Source organism: Suillus subalutaceus, assembly GCF_016647625.1.
Source record: "Suillus subalutaceus strain FC151 chromosome Unknown DFJ58scaffold_33, whole genome shotgun sequence".
Classification (NCBI taxonomy): domain Eukaryota; kingdom Fungi; phylum Basidiomycota; class Agaricomycetes; order Boletales; family Suillaceae; genus Suillus; species Suillus subalutaceus.
Genome location: NW_024540282.1, coordinates 218276 through 237464, shown reverse-complemented (window position 1 = coordinate 237464; position 19189 = coordinate 218276). Strand labels below are relative to the sequence as shown.

General features: G+C 47.2%; 5 protein-coding genes across 5 annotated transcripts; 2 read left to right on the top strand and 3 right to left on the bottom strand.

Moving 5' to 3' along the window:
- Positions 1 to 30: 30 nt before the first annotated feature.
- On the bottom strand, positions 31 to 2345 carry DFJ58DRAFT_779906 (phosphatidyl serine synthase-domain-containing protein). The gene is made up of 14 exons (XM_041389711.1): positions 2088 to 2345; positions 2029 to 2036; positions 1902 to 1966; positions 1745 to 1855; positions 1423 to 1684; positions 1286 to 1369; positions 1167 to 1232; positions 1087 to 1101; positions 991 to 1036; positions 903 to 934; positions 658 to 849; positions 492 to 604; positions 265 to 436; positions 31 to 200 (listed from the first exon to the last, which is right to left on the bottom strand). The coding sequence occupies exons 1-14, from the start codon at positions 2209 to 2211 to the stop codon at positions 117 to 119; spliced, it is 1374 nt and encodes a 457-aa protein (XP_041245610.1). The 5' UTR covers positions 2212 to 2345; the 3' UTR covers positions 31 to 116.
- Positions 2346 to 7585: 5240 nt separating this feature from the next.
- DFJ58DRAFT_280397 (uncharacterized protein) lies at positions 7586 to 9378 on the top strand. The gene is made up of 5 exons (XM_041379641.1): positions 7586 to 7941; positions 7990 to 8034; positions 8089 to 8129; positions 8182 to 8261; positions 8328 to 9378. The coding sequence occupies exons 1-5, from the start codon at positions 7798 to 7800 to the stop codon at positions 9281 to 9283; spliced, it is 1266 nt and encodes a 421-aa protein (XP_041245609.1). The 5' UTR covers positions 7586 to 7797; the 3' UTR covers positions 9284 to 9378.
- Positions 9379 to 9473: 95 nt separating this feature from the next.
- On the bottom strand, positions 9474 to 10521 carry DFJ58DRAFT_658099 (NRDE protein-domain-containing protein; the record flags this gene model as incomplete). Its single annotated transcript, XM_041382013.1, has 4 exons — positions 9474 to 9720; positions 9777 to 10184; positions 10237 to 10413; positions 10478 to 10521. The coding sequence occupies 4 exons, from the start codon at positions 10519 to 10521 to the stop codon at positions 9474 to 9476; spliced, it is 876 nt and encodes a 291-aa protein (XP_041245608.1).
- Positions 10522 to 10835: 314 nt separating this feature from the next.
- DFJ58DRAFT_779843 (actin family) lies at positions 10836 to 12944 on the top strand. The gene is made up of 10 exons (XM_041389710.1): positions 10836 to 11048; positions 11098 to 11212; positions 11274 to 11342; positions 11393 to 11516; positions 11569 to 11713; positions 11759 to 11914; positions 11964 to 12139; positions 12193 to 12328; positions 12375 to 12437; positions 12490 to 12944. Exons 1-10 carry the CDS (start codon positions 10951 to 10953, stop codon positions 12755 to 12757), a joined length of 1350 nt encoding a protein of 449 aa, XP_041245607.1. The 5' UTR covers positions 10836 to 10950; the 3' UTR covers positions 12758 to 12944.
- A 118-nt stretch (positions 12945 to 13062) lies between these two features.
- DFJ58DRAFT_840069 (uncharacterized protein) lies at positions 13063 to 13872 on the bottom strand (the record flags this gene model as incomplete). Its single annotated transcript, XM_041392569.1, has 1 exon — positions 13063 to 13872. The coding sequence occupies one exon, from the start codon at positions 13870 to 13872 to the stop codon at positions 13063 to 13065; it is 810 nt and encodes a 269-aa protein (XP_041245606.1).
- Between the last annotated feature and the right edge of the window lie 5317 nt (positions 13873 to 19189).

Below are 19189 nucleotides of genomic sequence, written 5' to 3'. Positions count from 1 at the left end.
CTCCCACTTCGGACAAACGTCGAGCATAACTTAATTATAACAGGGGAACTTGATTCATGCACAATAAGGACCTACAGGTAGTATATTAAGGGATATCAGCAATATAATATGAAGTCTCACTGCGCCTTCTTCCCCTTTCCTTTCCCTTTCCGCTTCTGTTTCTGCTTTCCGACGTATTTGCGCACGCTCGGCAGGCCAAACTATATCCTCAGTTTCAGCCAACGCCAAAAACTCAAACACTCAATGAACAGGGGGGGCACTCACCCTGATTGCCGGATATAACACCAACAAAATTACCCCGATCATCCATGCCCACCGAACATACAATGGAAGCGGCTCCGTGAACTGACCCTTGCTCCATTTAGTGATAACCATAAGTTCGGTCAGGATCGTGGCTAGAAGGAGCCACACATGTTGCCCCATCCGTTTCGCTTTCCTAATAGCGATGAAAGTGAGAAATTTTTCGAGTCACTCACACACAGCACACATACCTCGGGTTATTTATGTATTGGTAAAGTTCTCGTACAGCAGGCAATGCGCAAAGAAAGACGCCTGCAAGCCTTAGTATCACAATCGGATGATCAGGCTCCATCCAAAGCAGACTCTACCGATTCCGTGAGAATCGCAACTAGGGTAACCGGCATATCAGCATCTCACCTTGAGATAAAATGGATTCAGCTCCGCAGCAAGAAAGACTGCTAGGAGCAATACCACTATCACATAGTGCAAGAACGATGCGGTCCCCTCCCATTTGAATGCAGTCCAGTCGTGTGGGGAGAACTGGCTGAGCACGCGGCGAGCCTTTGACCGCAGTCCCCTAGTTTGCCGTAGGCCGCGCCACTCGTAAGGCTGAAACATACATGTTTCTATCATCCGCATGTGAAACTGAGGTGGCTGCTCACTTTCACTTCCAAATACTGGCAAGTCTTCATGCCTATCATGTCGTATTAGCATCCCAGATATTTCACACTTGAGATTCCCGATACTCACCCAGATAAGTTCCTAGCCAGTTGCAGACTAGAACATCAAGTATCCACTGCGGAAGCAAAATTATCAAACGCCAGGTCCAACAAGGTAATGGCGTACATGGTCCCACCAACACTGTCAATCAACAAGTTGTTTTTAGACGAGCGTTAATTGGTATGTGGTAGATCCGACAGACATACCTCAGCAAAGTTCGCAAGTTGATGTTGTAGGCTATACTCTGCGAACTCGAATGCAATGCTCAGAATCTAAAGCTGAGATGTAGATCCGTGAAATCAAATAGAAGTTAGATTGGAAATACCCAACAAAACCAATAATCGCGCAGTATCATAGCCTTGCCAAACCAGCCCAGAGCATGTGCTAGACAAAAGATATCGATTGCATCCTGTTGACTTATCAATGCCACAGAATTAGGTGGCAACGTTAAAAATACCTCACCCAAATATTCTGCGGTGTCAGTTCGCAGTTTTCCGCATAGCTCTTCTCAGGCAAAGGCCTGTTCAGTGAAGGATCCAAAAGAGTCATCATTCGTCGCGCAGAGTTCAAATCTTGGAACAGCAGGAAGACAAGGGCAAGCTCATAAAGTAAATTGATTCCAAGTATTGCTCGCCAAAATGCAGGGTGGGGACGAATGAATGGTCCATCCCGGAATTGGATCATCGAGAACATGAGGAATGAGACTACTGCAGCATAAGCGCCCCTGTCAAAGAATGTTGACGATTACTATCAGACCTCACACAAATACATCATTCAAACGCACACACGTCGCTTGTCCCGGCCTTCTTCCAGGACGTCCTGGGTCATGGCCACATAGCTCAGTGCAGCTAAGCCAAAGCCGAGTGCAGTTAGCGTAATTGGCCTATAGAAGAACCTGAGGGCTGTGAGTACGAAAGACTATCATAATGCTTACTACTCACTCTATAGAAGTATCATGCCCCTCTTGGAAAGGCGCGATTCGTGTGTATGACTCTGTCCTATCCGCCTATGTCATTATTCCCATTTAACCTTTAAATTTAACTGTAAGTTCCAAATTCGTCCACTCACATCATACCCTATGGAGACCGCTCAAACTGTGGATTACCGCAAAAAACGGAGCTACTCACAGCGAACAGGTTTACCGTTAAGCCCTGGTTCCGGCCTAGCATCGGAAGGTGGTGAAAGCAGCGCGTCGGGGTCTGATTCTTCCGCTTGAGAAGTGGGCGATACATTCTTGTCCTCGTAAGCCATCGCAATGTAGATGATGGTTTGAACGCACGCACGAAGCCAGCTGTAAGCTTGGCCTGCCTTGCTACTCGTTTCATTTCTTTTGCCGACACGTGATCAAATGTTACCAATAAGGATCAGTTTTGATGGAATTTCACTCTCCATTGAAATCGCGAACAGAACCGGTAACTGAATATTGAATGTCAATATCGACTGCCAGTGAGTGACTGCAATCCTCCTGCACTATGTTATCCTTTCTCAACCCTAATCAACCATAGAGAAAGAAGACAGTCGTTCCTTTTTTTGTCGCGAATGCCAGACTATGATCTAGTATAACGAATGGCACAGCCTTGGGCGTATCGATGGCGAACAGAGGAAGAATCTCACGTATCCAGTGCGTAGGCGGAATTCGAACAAATGACGAGTGTTGGAATGGATATACAATTGCGGTTGATACGGGAACTAATTTATCATTCCTAGGCTTCCATGGTCTCTGCCAACGATATATGGAACCTCGCCCATCATTGATCAATCAATCGAACTTATCTGAAAAGGCACGAGAACATAACTATCAGTCGGGGCCAGGTACTGATGGCCCGAACTCAATGGACAAATACTTAGCGAGAGCTCTCAAACCTTACCACCGCCGTGATAGACACTTCGATTAATGGAACGCCAGCCAAGCCCTCGCCTTAGTTTATTCTGATGATAATCATGCAACATCAACCTGCCTCAATTCGCTACCATCCTACTGCAAACCAACTACCGAATTGTCAACAATGAACTTTGAAGGGGGGATGTAGTAGTAATAGGTTGTAATGTTCTGTTCTGTTCTGTTGCAATCAAGTAAATGCTGACAGAATATTCTTTGATCAGTGATCGCTTGCTATAAGTCGAAGCCGCATTTTCAAACAATGAACTCCGATTTGAACTGTCGGTGTTTTTCATTCTATTACCCCTCCCTCAGTCAGTACACTTGTGTTGCAATTGGCTCTCAATCATATACGTCCCCAGAGGGACGATCATCATCAGTCAAGCTATGTAGTCGAAATTCTTTCGTACTGAATCGCCGTCGAGAGCTGCCGGCAGGAGCTGGCCCCTCTCCGCTACTCAGCGCCTTCACTTTTATCCATATCTGTCCAGATTGATTCATTTTCTCATCAGTCATACCAATTGAATTCTCCGACGGCATCATGAGCGTCACGCTGTGCCAGTAATTATTCTCCCCACCCGGATCTCCGGCCGGGTTTATCGGGCCGACCATCGTTCGGATGCTCCTCGTTTCATTTCGCGAGCTATGCGAACTTTGGAATATACATGGCTTGAAGTTCTTCGACCCTTGCGGCCTTCTGCTCCACATGTTGTGGGGCATCCCCAGTCGTCAGTTTCGAGGTCTTGCGAGATTCAATACCTTCGTCTCAACGTAAGCAGGATGGCGAACAGAGAAGTCTGATGAATATCTGTTCCATGACTCACTTTCATGACACATTAATGTCAGAACCAGTGGTGATGGACACCATTGATACTATCGGTGAGAGGTCTCTTCTCCGAATGCTTCGCTTCGGTGGTATCAACAATGTTTCCATCCGTCCCGGAACATTTAGTGCATCTTTGCTATTTCTGATTTATTCTCAGATATTTTGGCGCGACGGCAGTTGAAATGCATGTACTACATAGGAGTACCGAAGCTGGTTATGTAAACCTTCCGGTCTTCGCAATATAACTTGAGGCATTTGGAGCATCATGGTCATATGAGCATTGGCGCAACTATCTCAGCTAACGACAAGTTCACCGCAGGATTGATTCTAGGCGGTGCTTATCTATCCAGTCTATGCACATCGCAACGGGACGGTTCAACTACATTGAGTTGTTTTGTTAATATTCTTCCCACTTGGCCGAAAATTAAACATACGATCGCCGTAGGGTTTATGTTTTGCCAAGGCTTTTAGTGCTATACAGCAATTGATTGTCGATCAGTCAACTTCCAGTACACGATCCCATCAGTCTGGTAAATGGTTGAGCTTTGCCTTCTGTCTTCTTCCGTCACCAGTCAATAATAACGTCCCTGCACATCTTGACTGATAGCGTCTCCACTTCATTTTGTACAATTCCTTCTCGAATTTCTAGAACTATCAATACAGGTCCTAGTAGCCGCCGGTGAACTTTCCACGTAACCGGGGATCGAATGCTGTCCTCGGATTTCCTCCTGACGATCCTCGGCGCAGGAACGAGGTACCCGAATGTGCCAGCGTCATTTTGGCGATCCCACGCCAACGACGTCCCTGAAGCAACTGTGGCAAGGACCCCGGACAACACCCATAGAACCTAGATCCCGGAGCCCGGGTCCGTTTCTGGAAAGTCCGGTGCAGGTTCGCTCAGGGGATCACGCCTAGCCAGACCATCATACATTGGAAGCATTTCTCTACACGGGGGGCTTTGTGTAATGACCGTAGACCGTAAAGATAAACTGTCAATCTAAACCTTCCCCCTGAGTGGTCTCCACACTTTACCGCTATCTTGAGTTTGCCGGTGTGATCATCTGGCATTGCGCCTGTCAAGAGTCCGTCCAGTAGGAGCTGATCAGTAGCGGGATTCTTGATGCCCGGAGTGATGACTCTGGGGACAGTAGTCAGCATGAATAGAAGTCGTTTGGCCGTAAAAGTGCGTGTTGATAACAATCGAATGCGGTCGCCGCGGGAATCGACCGAAATCCCTCGCGGAATTGTCACTACAAAGTTTTGAAAGATTGGGGGGAGCGGCAATGGCGGGCAGTGCTGGCAATAGCACCGTGCTTACCTGTCGTACATTTCAACTCCCTTCCATCAGGGGGGTACAACCAAATACGATTTGATCACATCATGCTATGATTTTTTGAGGAATATACTCACTTCCAACAATTCAAAGTCCTGAGGGGGCATATATGATGCCAAAGTCGCCCATGATCGATGAGACTTGGCGCGAGTCACCAAGAATGGCAAGGAAATGACAGTTATGCAGCAGCGGCTGCATTAGCCGAATTTCCAGTAAGGGGGTGGTGAATTATTTCCATGTCGAGTCCCTCGTTCGAGAAAACAGGCTTGCCAACAGCGTGTTATTGCTGCTCCTTCAGTGCTATCCAAAATTCACGAGTTAGCTGGCGCCACGTCGTACAAACGAAGACTCCTGATCGGACCATGTTAGATCACAGACTGACACCCTGTAGCTGCTTACGCACCTCCACAATATGGACCGATGTGTGTGGGTCAGTGCCAATAAGTTTACCCAAACGCTGGAGCCAAGTAATCACGAATTCGAAGTTGAAGCTCGCGTGATTCGCAAGAATATCGGCATCGTCAGCAGCTCCACCCTAGATATACACAGCAACGTAGCATGCATGGCATTGCATGTGTGCGCTGTGGTAGCTCGAGACTTCTGTTCACTGATCAGCCTGATGGCAAGCCTTGTGGGTGACTAAAGCTCTCTCGCTAAGTGGGCACGCTTGGCCACGACGTCCTCCTTCGTCGGACCTTGAAGCTTTGAAGAGAGAAGCACGCTGATGGCAACCGCCTTCATTCGGACCGATGGTAATGGACAAGTTGTCCGACGTGTATCTGGGGTCCTTGGTATGGAACTCTACTCTCGCAACAGTCATCAAAGATCATTAAGGAACCTCTCCCTCGAACTTGTTTGCGACGTTTGTGACCAGACCCTAGGTCCCCATGTGCTCGAGAATGCATCGATTCTGCGGTGGTATTCATATTCATTTCATGCGGGTGTCTTGATCTCGGAAACTGCCTTGTGCGCCAGAATACGTGACGTCGGCTTATCCCGCGACGGGCACTTTGGAACAAATCGAATTCGGTCTTCTCCACAACTGGGTTCTCAGTGATCAATATTTTGCCTAGGTTTTTCCAATCTGAAAAATGGCGCACAGGCATTGAATTGAGGATGTGACATTCCATCGAAAACCAGGCGATAAGGTAATGACTGCACTAGAACAGATTTATGACCGTGGTCTCTATCAATCAAGTCGGCTCCCCATCAGGGTAATACCTGACATGGTGACAGCGAGTTACAGCCTGTTCAGGTGTTAACCTACAGTGAGAGTCTCAAGGTATATGTTCAGTGTCGGAAATTTGCGTTACACATGAGTTCTCAGTAAGTATATATCTAGTCGGCTGTTCTCAACATTGTTATTCCACATAAGGAGATGTTCACATGATGAATTCGTGCGCCTGTTCGCTTTGACCGTCGTTCTGAAACTCGTTCTGCATTTCTTGATTTGAATGCAAATGCCTAATTCGATTGGTGAGAGGGAATCTGACCATATGTGACCAGGATATTCGAAAAGGAAGATGAGAGCCAAGTACCTGGTAGGTTCGTAGTTCAAACTCAACTCTGTAGCCACAGATCCTGATCAAGTCTGACTTACCGACTATAGCGGATCCTTTATGGATTGATATGTGGAGTCGCTTTCCTCCGATCTTGACAAGTTACGGTGACCATTCAGTATTGGGGCGGGCAATGCCTCACCGAGCTAAGACGTAAGCGTGAGGACCAGTGTCCCCGGAAGCCGCTGTCCGTCTGTCTCGTGATCTCAGTGCGTGCCTTTGGGTGATAGGGGAACAGCACTGGATTAAGCGAAGTCAGTATCTCGCGCCGACTCCGGACAGCGTCGGAGTAAACTACACAGGTAAATTGATTCATGTATGTAACTGTTGACCAAGTTAATATGCGCCATCCATTCCTCAGGATGGACCAAAACGATTTTAATGAACGGAGTGGAGGCGAACCTTGATTCTTTTAGGAAAGAGGTGTGTGTGTGTCTTACGCTTAAAGTCATGGGAGTTCCATCATTCAGCGTCAAGAAAACGTGACGGCCATTTCCCTTCTGTGCGATAGCAGGACATGAAGACGTAGGTGAATGCCTGTGAATCAATAATTAGATGCTTCACGTTATTGGGACCTCAAAATTCCCCGTAAAGACGGTGATGTTCTCAGGCGAGGTTGGATGAATGACTCGTCACTTGAAGTCAAGTGATCCGTGAAACGCGAGTGAATCGTATGAGTATGTCACACTAAGTGGTATACATCAATGTTGAAATGAGTGATCTACTTACAGAATGTTGACGGTGAACTAGTAAAGTACTAGTACGATGCAATGCAATGCCAATCATGGATATCCTGTCGCGGCGGCGTTCGCTGAGATTTAACTTTTGGTTCACATGCACATCTGATATGATGAATTAGGTGGAGGCTAATCAGATTTCCGAGGTGACCAGTACTGCTTTTGAATTTAGACTCTTGAGCGATGTGTGAGTTGTACTAGTACATAAGACGAATGGTGGCTTAGATTGGCAGGAAGGAGATGAGTCCAGATGCGGTAGTCCAGGTCTACGCTCACACGTTGTATTTATGTCACTGCCGAGACTGGAAGGCAACCTTGTACAGGGCTGGATCCCACAGACAAGTTTTTGCGAAGAAGTCTACAGCCCGAGGCGATCTGGATCTCTTCAGATCTCTTCTGGTCAGTTACTTAATGCGCCGTGAACACATAAGTAAGACTAGCTTTAATTCTCTTAAACTCGTTTCAACTCGTTCCTTCCTCGCCTCAAATCTTTTTCATCTTGAATGTCCACTGATTCTGTTCTACCTCCACTTCAGTTAAAAGGCGAAATAATGGATCTCGAATTCACCGTCGATACTGACCATCGCAAGAGAAGACGCAATAGAACAACTCAGTCATGTCTTAACTGTCACACCTCCAAGCGCAAGGTTCAGTGACACTCTTTCACAACTTGGCCATCTCTGACGCGCCACCAGTGTGATAGAAAACGACCATGTCAGCGCTGTATACAACTCGGCTTAGTACGTTCATGCTTTTCGTGTCTATTATTACATATTAACACCTCGTTTTTTCAGACTGGCCTTTGTGTCTATGAGATTGATGATCCAGCACTGAGGTTTGTCTTTTTTGTGGCGTTATACTAGGTTAAGCTTATCTCATAATACTAGGGATGATCCCACGATCGACGAAGCCACTCGTTTGAGAAACAGAATTGCAGAACTCGAAAGTCTCGTGAGGGAGTTGCGTGGTGCGTATGGCGTTTCACATAATCGCAATTCCTTTGCAGCATTCTTACTCGCCTGCTTTACGACAGGGAAACCACATCCTCGCTGGGCTGATGCCAATTTCCGAGACGGAGATCCATCAGAAAGGTGGCATTCACGAGCAGCCAAAAACAACATGCAACTCAGACGGCGTGGTCGGTCTGACGATGTACTAGAGCGCACCAACCAAGAACCCCGGGGCTTGGTTTCTGCCGCTGGTGCCCCCATCAAAATTGAACCCGTTACAGACATCTCGCGGCCCGATCTGTATTGCTTTTCGCCATCCCCTCCAGCGTCTTACTCTACATTCCATCCAGATAACCCATCATCGCCACCATTCGAGCGTCAAAATGGTCATCATTACAGCAACAGCTTACCTAGTAATGGGCGCTCTATGCCGTACTCATCCCCCACATCCAATCAGAATATGACGTATAACCATCACCATACCGACTCCTCGTTTCAAGAAAACGGTCACGTCTATCCGATGAACTCCGCCGAACAAGATAAAGTTTTTGGAAATCATTTCGCTGACTCCCCCGTCTCGCATTCTTTTTGTTCGTGCCGAACAAATCCTGCCACCGGTCATGCCCTCATATCTCTGAGTCATCAGCTGCAAAGTACACTGAACTCTTTACGGCAGTATGCTCAGCATCCCGAAAATACCCAGTGCCAGCTGTTCAGGCGCATCATTGAATTGCATGATCTCATGCGGTGTGTTGTCCCTGCCTTGCCTCGCGGCGACCTCGTGTTCATATTAACTAATTTGTTTGTTGTGAGAACTAGTGGTAATGATCCGGATGAGGCATCGGGATCACCATATGGAACCCTTCCCACACCTACCGAAAGTGACATTTTGTCGTCGCATTCGTCCTCAAGTACCCCGTTCCACGGATCCTCATCAGCTTCTGTATCAGAGTGGAATGCCATGGCTTCTTCGAGATTTAATCCCTACTTCCCCGTTTCCCCAACTGAACAGGGTCTGTATAGTAATATCATCACATGAGCGGGCATCCGTTCCATCGTGAGCTAGTCCTAGCAGCCCCTTTCAGATATATTTACTCTCGTCACGCTGGCTATGACGATGTTATGATGCCTATAGTCTCTTGTGCCTTAGAGTAGCAAAACTACAGCACCTGTACATTACATGAACTGTACTATCATCATACAATGTGCGGCGAACTACATAGACATCATTAATGAACTGGCTGCAATTCGAAACGGAATTCACGCTGTGAAGAGTGATCTGACAATACAGGCTTGGCATCAACGAGCTTCCACCTATCTCTCTCGATGAACAACACTTCCCCGGTTCTTTTCACTAATATCACCGTCGAAAGGCGCGTTCCATAGAACTCTCGTGACCCTTGCATTATAAATGGTTCCACCTGGATTGTGTTCCTCAGTTCTGAGCGTGCGCTTGGCGGCTGCGAACATTTCCAACTGGGAAATTTGACCAAAGTAAGTGGAGGGCTAGGCTGTTGCATGCTTATACCCACGTCAATAGCTCAAAGAGATTGTCGGCTAGTTCCTTCTCCGGCATGGTCGGTGAGACCGCGTTCATGATCGATTTAAACGAATGAAGTCCGTTTTGGACTTTTGGCCACATTTCAGCACCTTTACCATCAATTCCGTTTGACATGCCCCCACATCTTCTCTCAGCATTAGTCAGCGGGCGGACAATGAGCGTTCCTCCTCCACCATGGTTGGTGACATATGTTCCATCGAATATCAAGTCGTGTTCACCACGGGTGGATGGTGTCAAGAGTAATAAATTAAAGCCTGCATATTTAGCATCGCGAGGGATAAGATTGTGTACGTCCTCTTCCGAATCTGACGAAAGAAAATTGGCAACGAGGTCACCCCTGGAAGAACCATACGTCTTGTACTCTTCTGTGATGTTTGTTCTGTGAGAAAAAAATCGTCAGGGGCGTGCAATCTGGTGAAGAGGGTACGGACAAAAAGGCAACTTTTCCGGTCCGATTAACACCCAACCAGGTTCCACCAGCACGAACGTCAATACCAGAGAGAATATTTCCCTCTAGAAAATGATGTTCCTCTAGCTTATCGAATGAATGAAACCGAGCCAGATCGGTGGGTCGTTCAAGATATTCGTCACGGTTACTGCAAAGTACACTGAGTTTGCCGCATGGTCATTGACATGTCATGATAACGTATAAGATGGAAGGGCGGGACGTACAGGGCATATTCCGGGTGCTCGAGCGTGTAGAAGCCAACACACATTCTTGATGGTTATTTCAGGCGCAAGTTAAGAGATCACAATGAGGCGGAATGTATGACTGCGATTACCGCTTCAACATCAGAAATGAGATCAGACGATCGTTTACTTGCAATGATGTTATGAAGTCTGGGTTTACCGATGGGTCCTGTGAACCATGTATCACGTAGGAAAAGTTAATACTGACTTTGAACGGCGGCTGTTCTCACTGACGATGATTCGAGTGTTCCTTAGTTGAGAATCTGGCAGAGAGAGCGCGCGAGTGACGAGATCAATGAAGAATGATGATGATTCTCAGTTGAACAGAGCTGCGGAGGTCTCTCAGTTCGTTCTCACGCGCACTTGACGTCCACGCGGGTCCAAAAAGTTTGATCGCCGTTGCCTAGTCCACCTTGGCAACTCGAGTCGCAAGATCTTCCATCCGCCGTGAACTGATGCAGCCTCAGACTACGGTCATATTGGATAATGGTGCCTCTTCAATCAAGGCTGGTTTAGCCAGGGGACCTGAGGGAGATGATGATGACCAACCCAAGTAAGAGTGTCTGCTTTTGAGAACGACTTGACGCTAGAGGAAACTCGAGATTGGTCCCAAACGCTATCGTGCGCTCAAAAGGTGATAAAACAACGTATTTTGGCCATCAGTTGGAACGATGTCGCGATTATTCTGCTCTTCATTACCGTCTACCTTTTGAAAAGGTTCGTGATCGAAATGTCTTTCTTGTATACAAATTTGTCATTATCTGTGGAAGCACTGCAGGGTTATCTGGTGGACTGGGATGCACAAAAAGCTGTTTGGGACGGCGTGTTCTCGTCCGAGGTGCTGAACGTGCGTCTCTCCTGTGGTTCTGGCTGGATAAACACTGACTTGGCACGCAGGTGGACACCGCCGAGTCTTCGTTGCTCATCACAGAACCATACTTCAATCTGCCCAATATCCAAGATGTTTACGACCAGTTTGTCTTCGAGGAATACGAGTTTCATTCCTATCACAGATGTACACGTAAGTTGCATCGTTCCGATCCTCTTCGCATCCCTCAGCTTGTTTTTATAAGCGGCTGCAACAATCCCCTTTGGCCGTCTCTTTCAAGCAGGCGGAACATCACCACCCGAGTGCCTTGTTGTCATTGATTCGGGGTTCAGTTTCACGCATGTAGTACCCATCATCAACAATCAAATACAATGGTATGCCGTGAAGAGGTGAGTTATATGAATCGACCAGAAGATAACTGCTTATATGGTTAGACTCGATGTTGGCGGCAAGTTACTGACTAACCAGCTCAAAGAACTCGTCTCATACCGCCAGTGGAATATGATGGATGAAACTTACATCATGAATCATGCCAAGGAGACATGCTGTTATGTGTCTACGAGATTCTTCGAAGACCTGGAAACCTGTCGGTAAGATTATGTCCGTTTAGCGATGTCGCAATTACCTAACCCCTGAAAGCTCGAATCCTAAAAAGAATAGCATAGTTCAGGAGTATGTACTGCCAAATTTCGCAATCAATAGGCACGGTCGCGTCAGGCTTCCCAACGAGGAGTTATCAACCACTGACCAAATCCTTCACATGGAAAATGAGCGATTTACAATTCCCGAACTATTATTCCGTCCCGATGACATCGGTGTGTTCTAAATACTTCGATACTGCACCACCAAATGAACTACATCCTCTTAGGTTTAGAACAATCGGGGCTGGCGGCGACCGTGGCTGCGTCTATCGCGCTCCTTCCGGATGACCTTCGAGGCATGTTTTGGGCGAATATTGGTCTGATCGGTGGTAGTACCAACTTCCCAGGATTTTACGAGCGATTGTAAGACTTTTTATGTCATGACATATCATGTGATAACTGCTTGCAGATCATCCGAACTGTTGTCACTCACCCCGGTCGAATATGATCTGCAGATATATCGGTCAGAAGAGTGCGTCCGACATTCACCGATCATATTTATAACCAACATGACAAAATGTCAGCGCTGTAACCGAAGCTTATCGCTCTGCAATTGCTTTTGCGAATGATCCTGCGTTCCCCACCCACGTTGTTACAAGGGAAGAGTATCTTGAAGTCGGTAGTAATGCCTCACGAAGGAAATTCCCTGGATGGCAGTCATCGTCTGCACCTGGGGACGCAGAGATAAGCAAAATCACTCAGGAGTCGATGGTGGAAGATCGAGGCCAACTTAGCCGCAAGCCTAGCCGTTCACGAATGCGCGCGGCTACTGTGCCTGGCCGTCGCAAATAGCGGCTTACATACTTGCGGTATTTGTGGGTCAACTACAATGAGATGCTATATATTCACACTGAAGCCTTAGCACATTCGTCGGAGCGCGCCGATGTCAACTTTCCATATCTCGTGATTTGCATATCAATCATAGTATCCACATACATGTAACATAATCTCCAACCGCCTATTCAAGCTATGTTTTTTTCACTCCTCGTCAAGGGCACTGCATTCGTGATGTCTTGGCGTTCATCCCGCGATGATACTAAAATCATTTATCACTTAGTCAGTACCAGGAACAGATCAATATGACATCGCTAAATAAGTCACCTTTCAAGAGAGTCGACATCCTCAATGAAACACGGAGGTTCCTTTATGTCCGGATGATTCCTAATGTCAAACCAGATCTCAGCTGGCAAAGCGAACGGCGCCACCAAAAGTCTCGCTAGCGTGTCTTTGGCTTCATCGTCCAATGTCGCATCGAGAGATTCCAATTGGCTATAGTCTTTTCCCGCCTTATCCTCGAAGCGCTCAAAATCTTCGTTACAAAGTTCGAATACCAGCGCCGATGGGTTTGTCTGGCAGACGCGAAGGCGAACCCCAAATGTCGTCCACTGTTTGTGGTCAATCCACGGGAACAAGATGCTCGTGTGGAGCGCAGAGCTGTCTTCCGGTACGGTGCTGCTGACAGGAAAGATGGGGATGAAGTTGTTCGCAACTACTGAGGGCTGTGGCGTATATTTTGATACAAAGTGGACGATCACGTCTTCGACTGTGCTGCCATCGTCTTCATTCCATCGCACGAACGCTGAAGTTACAAGCCCGAGATAACGTCCAGGAGTGTACTGGCAGATTTTGCGATAGTCCTCAGAGTCCTCTGGATATTCTTGCGCGAGCTCTGTTGTTGACAACGCAAAAACAACAAACGTCCCTGGGCGTATTTTTGCGCTCATTCGGTTTTGTGGAGGCGTGAATATGTCAAAGGATGCTGTGAGTGGATCCGCTGATTGGCTCTGAGAGATGCTGTACCCCGGCTGGGAGCAAAAGCCCTCAAACGTCGTGTAGGCGTCGGCGCTAGACGGTATCCAGCATGTGCTCGAAGGTGACAGCGGCGATAAAGATTCGAGGCGTGACATGTTGATGGACAGATATTGACGGTTAGTCTGGTGCATTCTACAGTGCCGCCGCTCTAGTTTATATAGGTCTCAAAGGTCAAAGTGTTGTGGAAGACAGGCTGTGGCATGACTGACACTTGCGCCCACGATGTGGCCCAAGCATTGTGGAAAGATCTGAACAATAGTGCAAATGCCTATTGATTTTTTTTACAAGCATGTCTCACTTTCTAGTCGGCCTTTTGTTTGATGGATTAAGGACCACAGATGATTGGTGAGCACCTCTGCCCACAAGCATCTCAACACGTGAGTGTCACATAGGCTCGTTCCCAAGTTTGTCGACACCCTGTTGGGTCTGCGAGTCTGGGCGTACCTTCAATTGGTTCACTGATTGCAACAGCGGCATTCTTATAATCTACACCGTTCCACAATAGCCGCGGTGTATTATTACTCCTATCAGGGGGACAAGATAACGGAGGGTGTGCTATTTCATTCCTTTCGCAGGATTGTAATATCTACTCGCAGATATCTCGGCTCACGTATCAAGAAAATGAAATCAGTATCTTTCCCTCGTGTTACTGGAGCGCATGATCAATGATCATTATCGTAGATCATGGCCTCGGCCCCTCTTTTTCGTCACGGTGCTCGTCGATGCCCCCCGGATTTTCTGGATCACGATAGATCTGAGCCCATTAAACACCACGGAGACCGCTGACTATTTCAATTACACGTACGTCTGGCGCTCGACGTGACATAAAGCTATGGAATATTATTCCAATAACGAGGTGTTATGGTGCCACGCTTGACTGGTGTGCCGAACCACGGTCATTTTTTTGGGATCGACGTCTTTCTTCGAATTCGGATTTCAAGAATATGTCGATGTGCCAACTAGTCATTAACGTTTATCGGAAACTCTGCGATCATTGATCGATGTCGTAGTTCACATTGTGCTTATCATGTTCCTCGTGTCGTCAACGTTCCCATTCAATCAACTTTTTAATTTACCAGTTCATGCTCACAGATACTATTCACCCCTAGTAGAACGGTCTCGGACCTGTGAAAGGAACATTGCGTCCCTTCTAACAAAGACTCAACGTGAATTATTAGTACTGCTCCATTCCGTATAGATAACCAACGCCCACCGTCAAAAGCACCAACGCTCCAGCGTAACCCCAGATATGCACCGAAGTTCCTGTTATTGCATGTGTACTTATTGCTTTGGTCTTAGCTCGTTAATTTTCTAGTAGAATCCCCATCTGTTCAGATGCATTACGAGCCATACTGTCGGATGCGCCTTTTGCAGTACCCCATTTACTTAACTTTTTAATAATTTCCGTTCTACTAACGGAGTGATGAGTCCATTCCGAAGTACTTCGGCTCCCCAAAGCTCCCGAAAACAAGGTGCAGCGTAACGTAAGAACGTCATGACAACTTGAAGACCTCGAAAACCTCGTCAGCTACAAATTTCCCTTTGACTTATCCGAGTAATAGGTATTAGGAACAGCCTAGAACAGCGCGGTGGTAAGAATCTCTTGACCACGTACATATTATGATGAACATTTTCGGCCATGCCCTAGAATCATCATGCATCCCAATATTGGGCTTGTGACCTATGCCGTAAAGCGAAGAGCTTCAGAAGCCAGCCCAAGCCCCCTCTCATTGGTACCTTACCTGAGAACAGCGGTGTCGAGTTGATGCATCACGGACATGATGCTCGCGACTAGGGTAGAGACGAAAAGTGGGTTGTTAATAACACTGCTAAGAAAGGTGTGTTAATAACATGTTAATAGCATGTTAATAACAGGCACACGGCCGTGGGGTGACATGGTGCTAATATAAGTCTATTGACCCACGTAGTCTTAGTGACCTTGCATATCAGCGCCCACTATATCTCATACATGCACAACGTGTAGGAGCTGGCGAAGAGTAATAGTATTTGGAACGACACTGGTAGATACGATGCCGGTAGCCTCAGCCTGAGGCAGCCTGTGTGTGCAGGCACATGATGCGATTGGCGCCACGCTTGAGATTATCACACTCTCATCGATCAGATCATTGTGTGGTTGTACTTCACCATGTAACATCCCTTCTTCCGGTCCCTCGTATGAAGAATCCCGTTTCGATTATTTGGGCGATTGACTCGGTGAGGGAGACTCGGATAACAATATTGCAGACCTCGAGGCTCTACAACTTGGCTACGGGAAAGGCACTTCTACATCACCAACATGGCGTTGTATCTTACAAGGTGGTCCTCGGACCTCAGGGCAGGGGTGACTTAAGAATTTTATCGAAGAGCGAGAGCAAGAAATGAAAAATTCGTAGATTCATGGCGCTCGATGCTTCAGACGAGACTCGGAGGGTGTTGAGGGCCGGGGTAAAGTCAAATGATGTAGACGTTTTACATAAAATACCGGGTCGCGATCTTATTGGACGCCAGGCCTTGGAATTTTGATGCTGCGCAGAGCTGACCGTTGATTGATCTGATCAGCAAGAACTCGTGAGTGAGACTTCGATTCGATTTCGTTGAAGGTGGGCAGTTGTCGATAGACTCGGAACTTCATTGAAGATTGAAGTCAGCAACCGTGAGATTCCGTGAGATGGCACGAACTCCTCGAAGTTCCCGCACACCAAAATTTCATCATGATGAAAATGTGCGATCAGCGCCGCCTCGCAGCGCTTCGCTGCACATAGGTTGACGCTAGATCTGAACATGTTGATCATTGAATATTGAACAGTGATGCCCTATGACGATCATAGGACCATCCTGCAGCATCTTCTTATGCAGTTCGATCAACACGCCGCATTCAAGGTTGCAGTATTCTGGTTGGCCGTATCATGAAGCTGAGAAAACCTATCAGAAGTTCTTTCCTTGTCATGAGGATTCCCTGACCTCGGACATTCGTCTTCCCACTGATTCTTGGCCAGTCACGGTAGTATTTCGCCCGGCAAACTTCAAAACCATTTCTCCCAAAACAATTGACGGAACAGCAACATTTTGCCAACAACTTGAACGCTTGCGAGTCCGACATACATTGTCAACATGGTATGTTTGGTAGCAGAGCGTCACAACAAGTACGTTTCCGCTTTGTCATCGCTTTTCAGATCTCAGTATCAACCCTTGAGTGGGTTGACCGTCACCGTGGATCAGCACATAGGTTGGTGCTTAAAAGTGTATCATAAAAGTCAGGTTCTTCATCGAGCCACTTCAAGTTCACCTATACACTCCTGTTGGTCACCAGCCTTGTTCAAATCAAGTCGTTTCTGCAGTTGTAGATTCAGACTCTTCTTGTTACGGCTCTCCATCAAGGAAGAAAACATGTCCTTGGTACTGATTCTATCTTCAGACCTAAAGGCAGCCGCTCCTTCACAGTGCTTCTTAAGAAAATGCCTGCCTGTTTCATCTCGATTGGAAAGAACAAGGCTCTGATTTCTAGCAGGTTCTCAGTGAGATGGTCAATCTCCACAAAGATGCTTGCTAACCAACGTGGGGAGCATCATACTATTTTGTGGGTGAACTTTGCTATGGCTCATTCACCCTGTGACTCATTCCAACTAGATGCTCACTTGGTGCATGGGATAAGTTAGGTGTTGTCGTTTGATGCGGTATCTTTTTGACTTGTTTCTCATCTAGTTCTACTCGTGGACAGGACTTCTTCGAGTTCATTTGCACATTGTGTATCATCACGGATGCCAAACAAACGACGACGAAACTTTTTCCGGTCATCAGAACCAGTAATTGATCGATTGACACCGCGAGCCATACGTCGGCAAAGATGACAACAAGCAGGCGCACCAGTCTAGTGCTGTCCTGTATACCGTTTACCACTCCAATTTCCACCTCATCCCCCAACTGCCTGTCCCCCATCGACTATCGTCCCTTATGAGATATAGGATCGATCCTTCCCTGCTATAATCAAATCTAAGGATTCATATGATCACATCTCCTATAATCCACCTCCCCCTGCCTTCAAAGTGTCGCCCATCCACAACTACGACGCTTTGTCGTGGTTCGTCGCGCTTTCAGAAATGGAGACATCCTTTCACCCCGTCCGCTAGCAAGCCTATGCGAATCTATAGGATCGTAACTCATGATTATCCTAACGACCGATATCTCGATATGAGCTAACTTAGGTGACTGCCGGTCGTCTTTAGTGCCAAGCTCTTGATATTCTGCAGAGACAGGTGCTGTGTTGTTGCATTGCTCATCTGGCATGCCTTGCCGGAAGTGAGCCTGGCTTAGGCGAGAATAGGTGACCTACCTGTCACTGAGTGGATGACTCGTGCGTGTCACATTCAACGCTTGTGCAACGTGGGTCATGGTCTCAGCGTCAACACTTTGCCTAGCGTCCACCATTCAGTCTGCAAATACAGAAAACACGTGTAAGACAACTTCTTAACATGAGGCGGTCCTCAGGTGATCAGGGGAGTCAATAGTTCAGATATCTGGGATATTGAAATTGTGCGCTACACACCTCGAGAATACCTCGTGGTGCGCATGTGTTTCATTAACACTATCTGCTTCTGATAAGTACATCAATATGACAGTGCTCTCAACGCTAAGAGTGAAGTGGGATAGCTCGTGAATGCTGTCCTCGATATAATGAAAATACGTATATCGACGCGTGTCTCTGTCCCCAGCTTCACGATGAGCGCATCACCACCGCTTTGGCTGACGGCCTGGCCTAAATTTTTTGAAAGCCAAAGCCGCCCCAAGCCAGGCCAAAGCTGCGGCTTTCAGCCCAAGCAGAACCGGCAGGTCCCATTCCTGAGGTCGAACGGGTGGTTTCGTGCCAGCTGACGCTCTCTTCGCATCAACTCAATATGTGCCGTTCCGTCTCAGGAAGCCTCTCCTTCGTTGCGTTTATCGTTTCTCTTTGCTTATTCGTGAGCTCGTCAAGTTTCTTGACCCGGCCTTCGGACCTATTCCTACCACATGGACGGTCGACCGTCATCCAGACTCTCACTTCTTTCATTCATTGTTCGAATGGTAATGTGTTCTGTCGTCCTTTTAGCAGGGGCGTTAGCATTTCCTTCTAGTTCGACACTAATTACAGCGTCTAATGCTAATATACTCTCTTGCTCGACTCTAGAATCGTTGGCAGGGCTACAAGTTGCACGGACCACGTCGCTGTAGTACGAGCGCACGGACTAATGTTTCCGGTCAATGTCCCACCGAAGTCAAATGGAATTCAAAAAAGTCGAACGGCGCAGCCGTGAGGCTGGGGCCCTCCACCGGAGGTTCAGCGCTAGAATCTGGATAGTACGTTAACAACGAGATTTCCAAACGCATCACTTACTTTGAAGTTCTTGACACTTGCAGGTATCGAAAATGAGCTAGCTC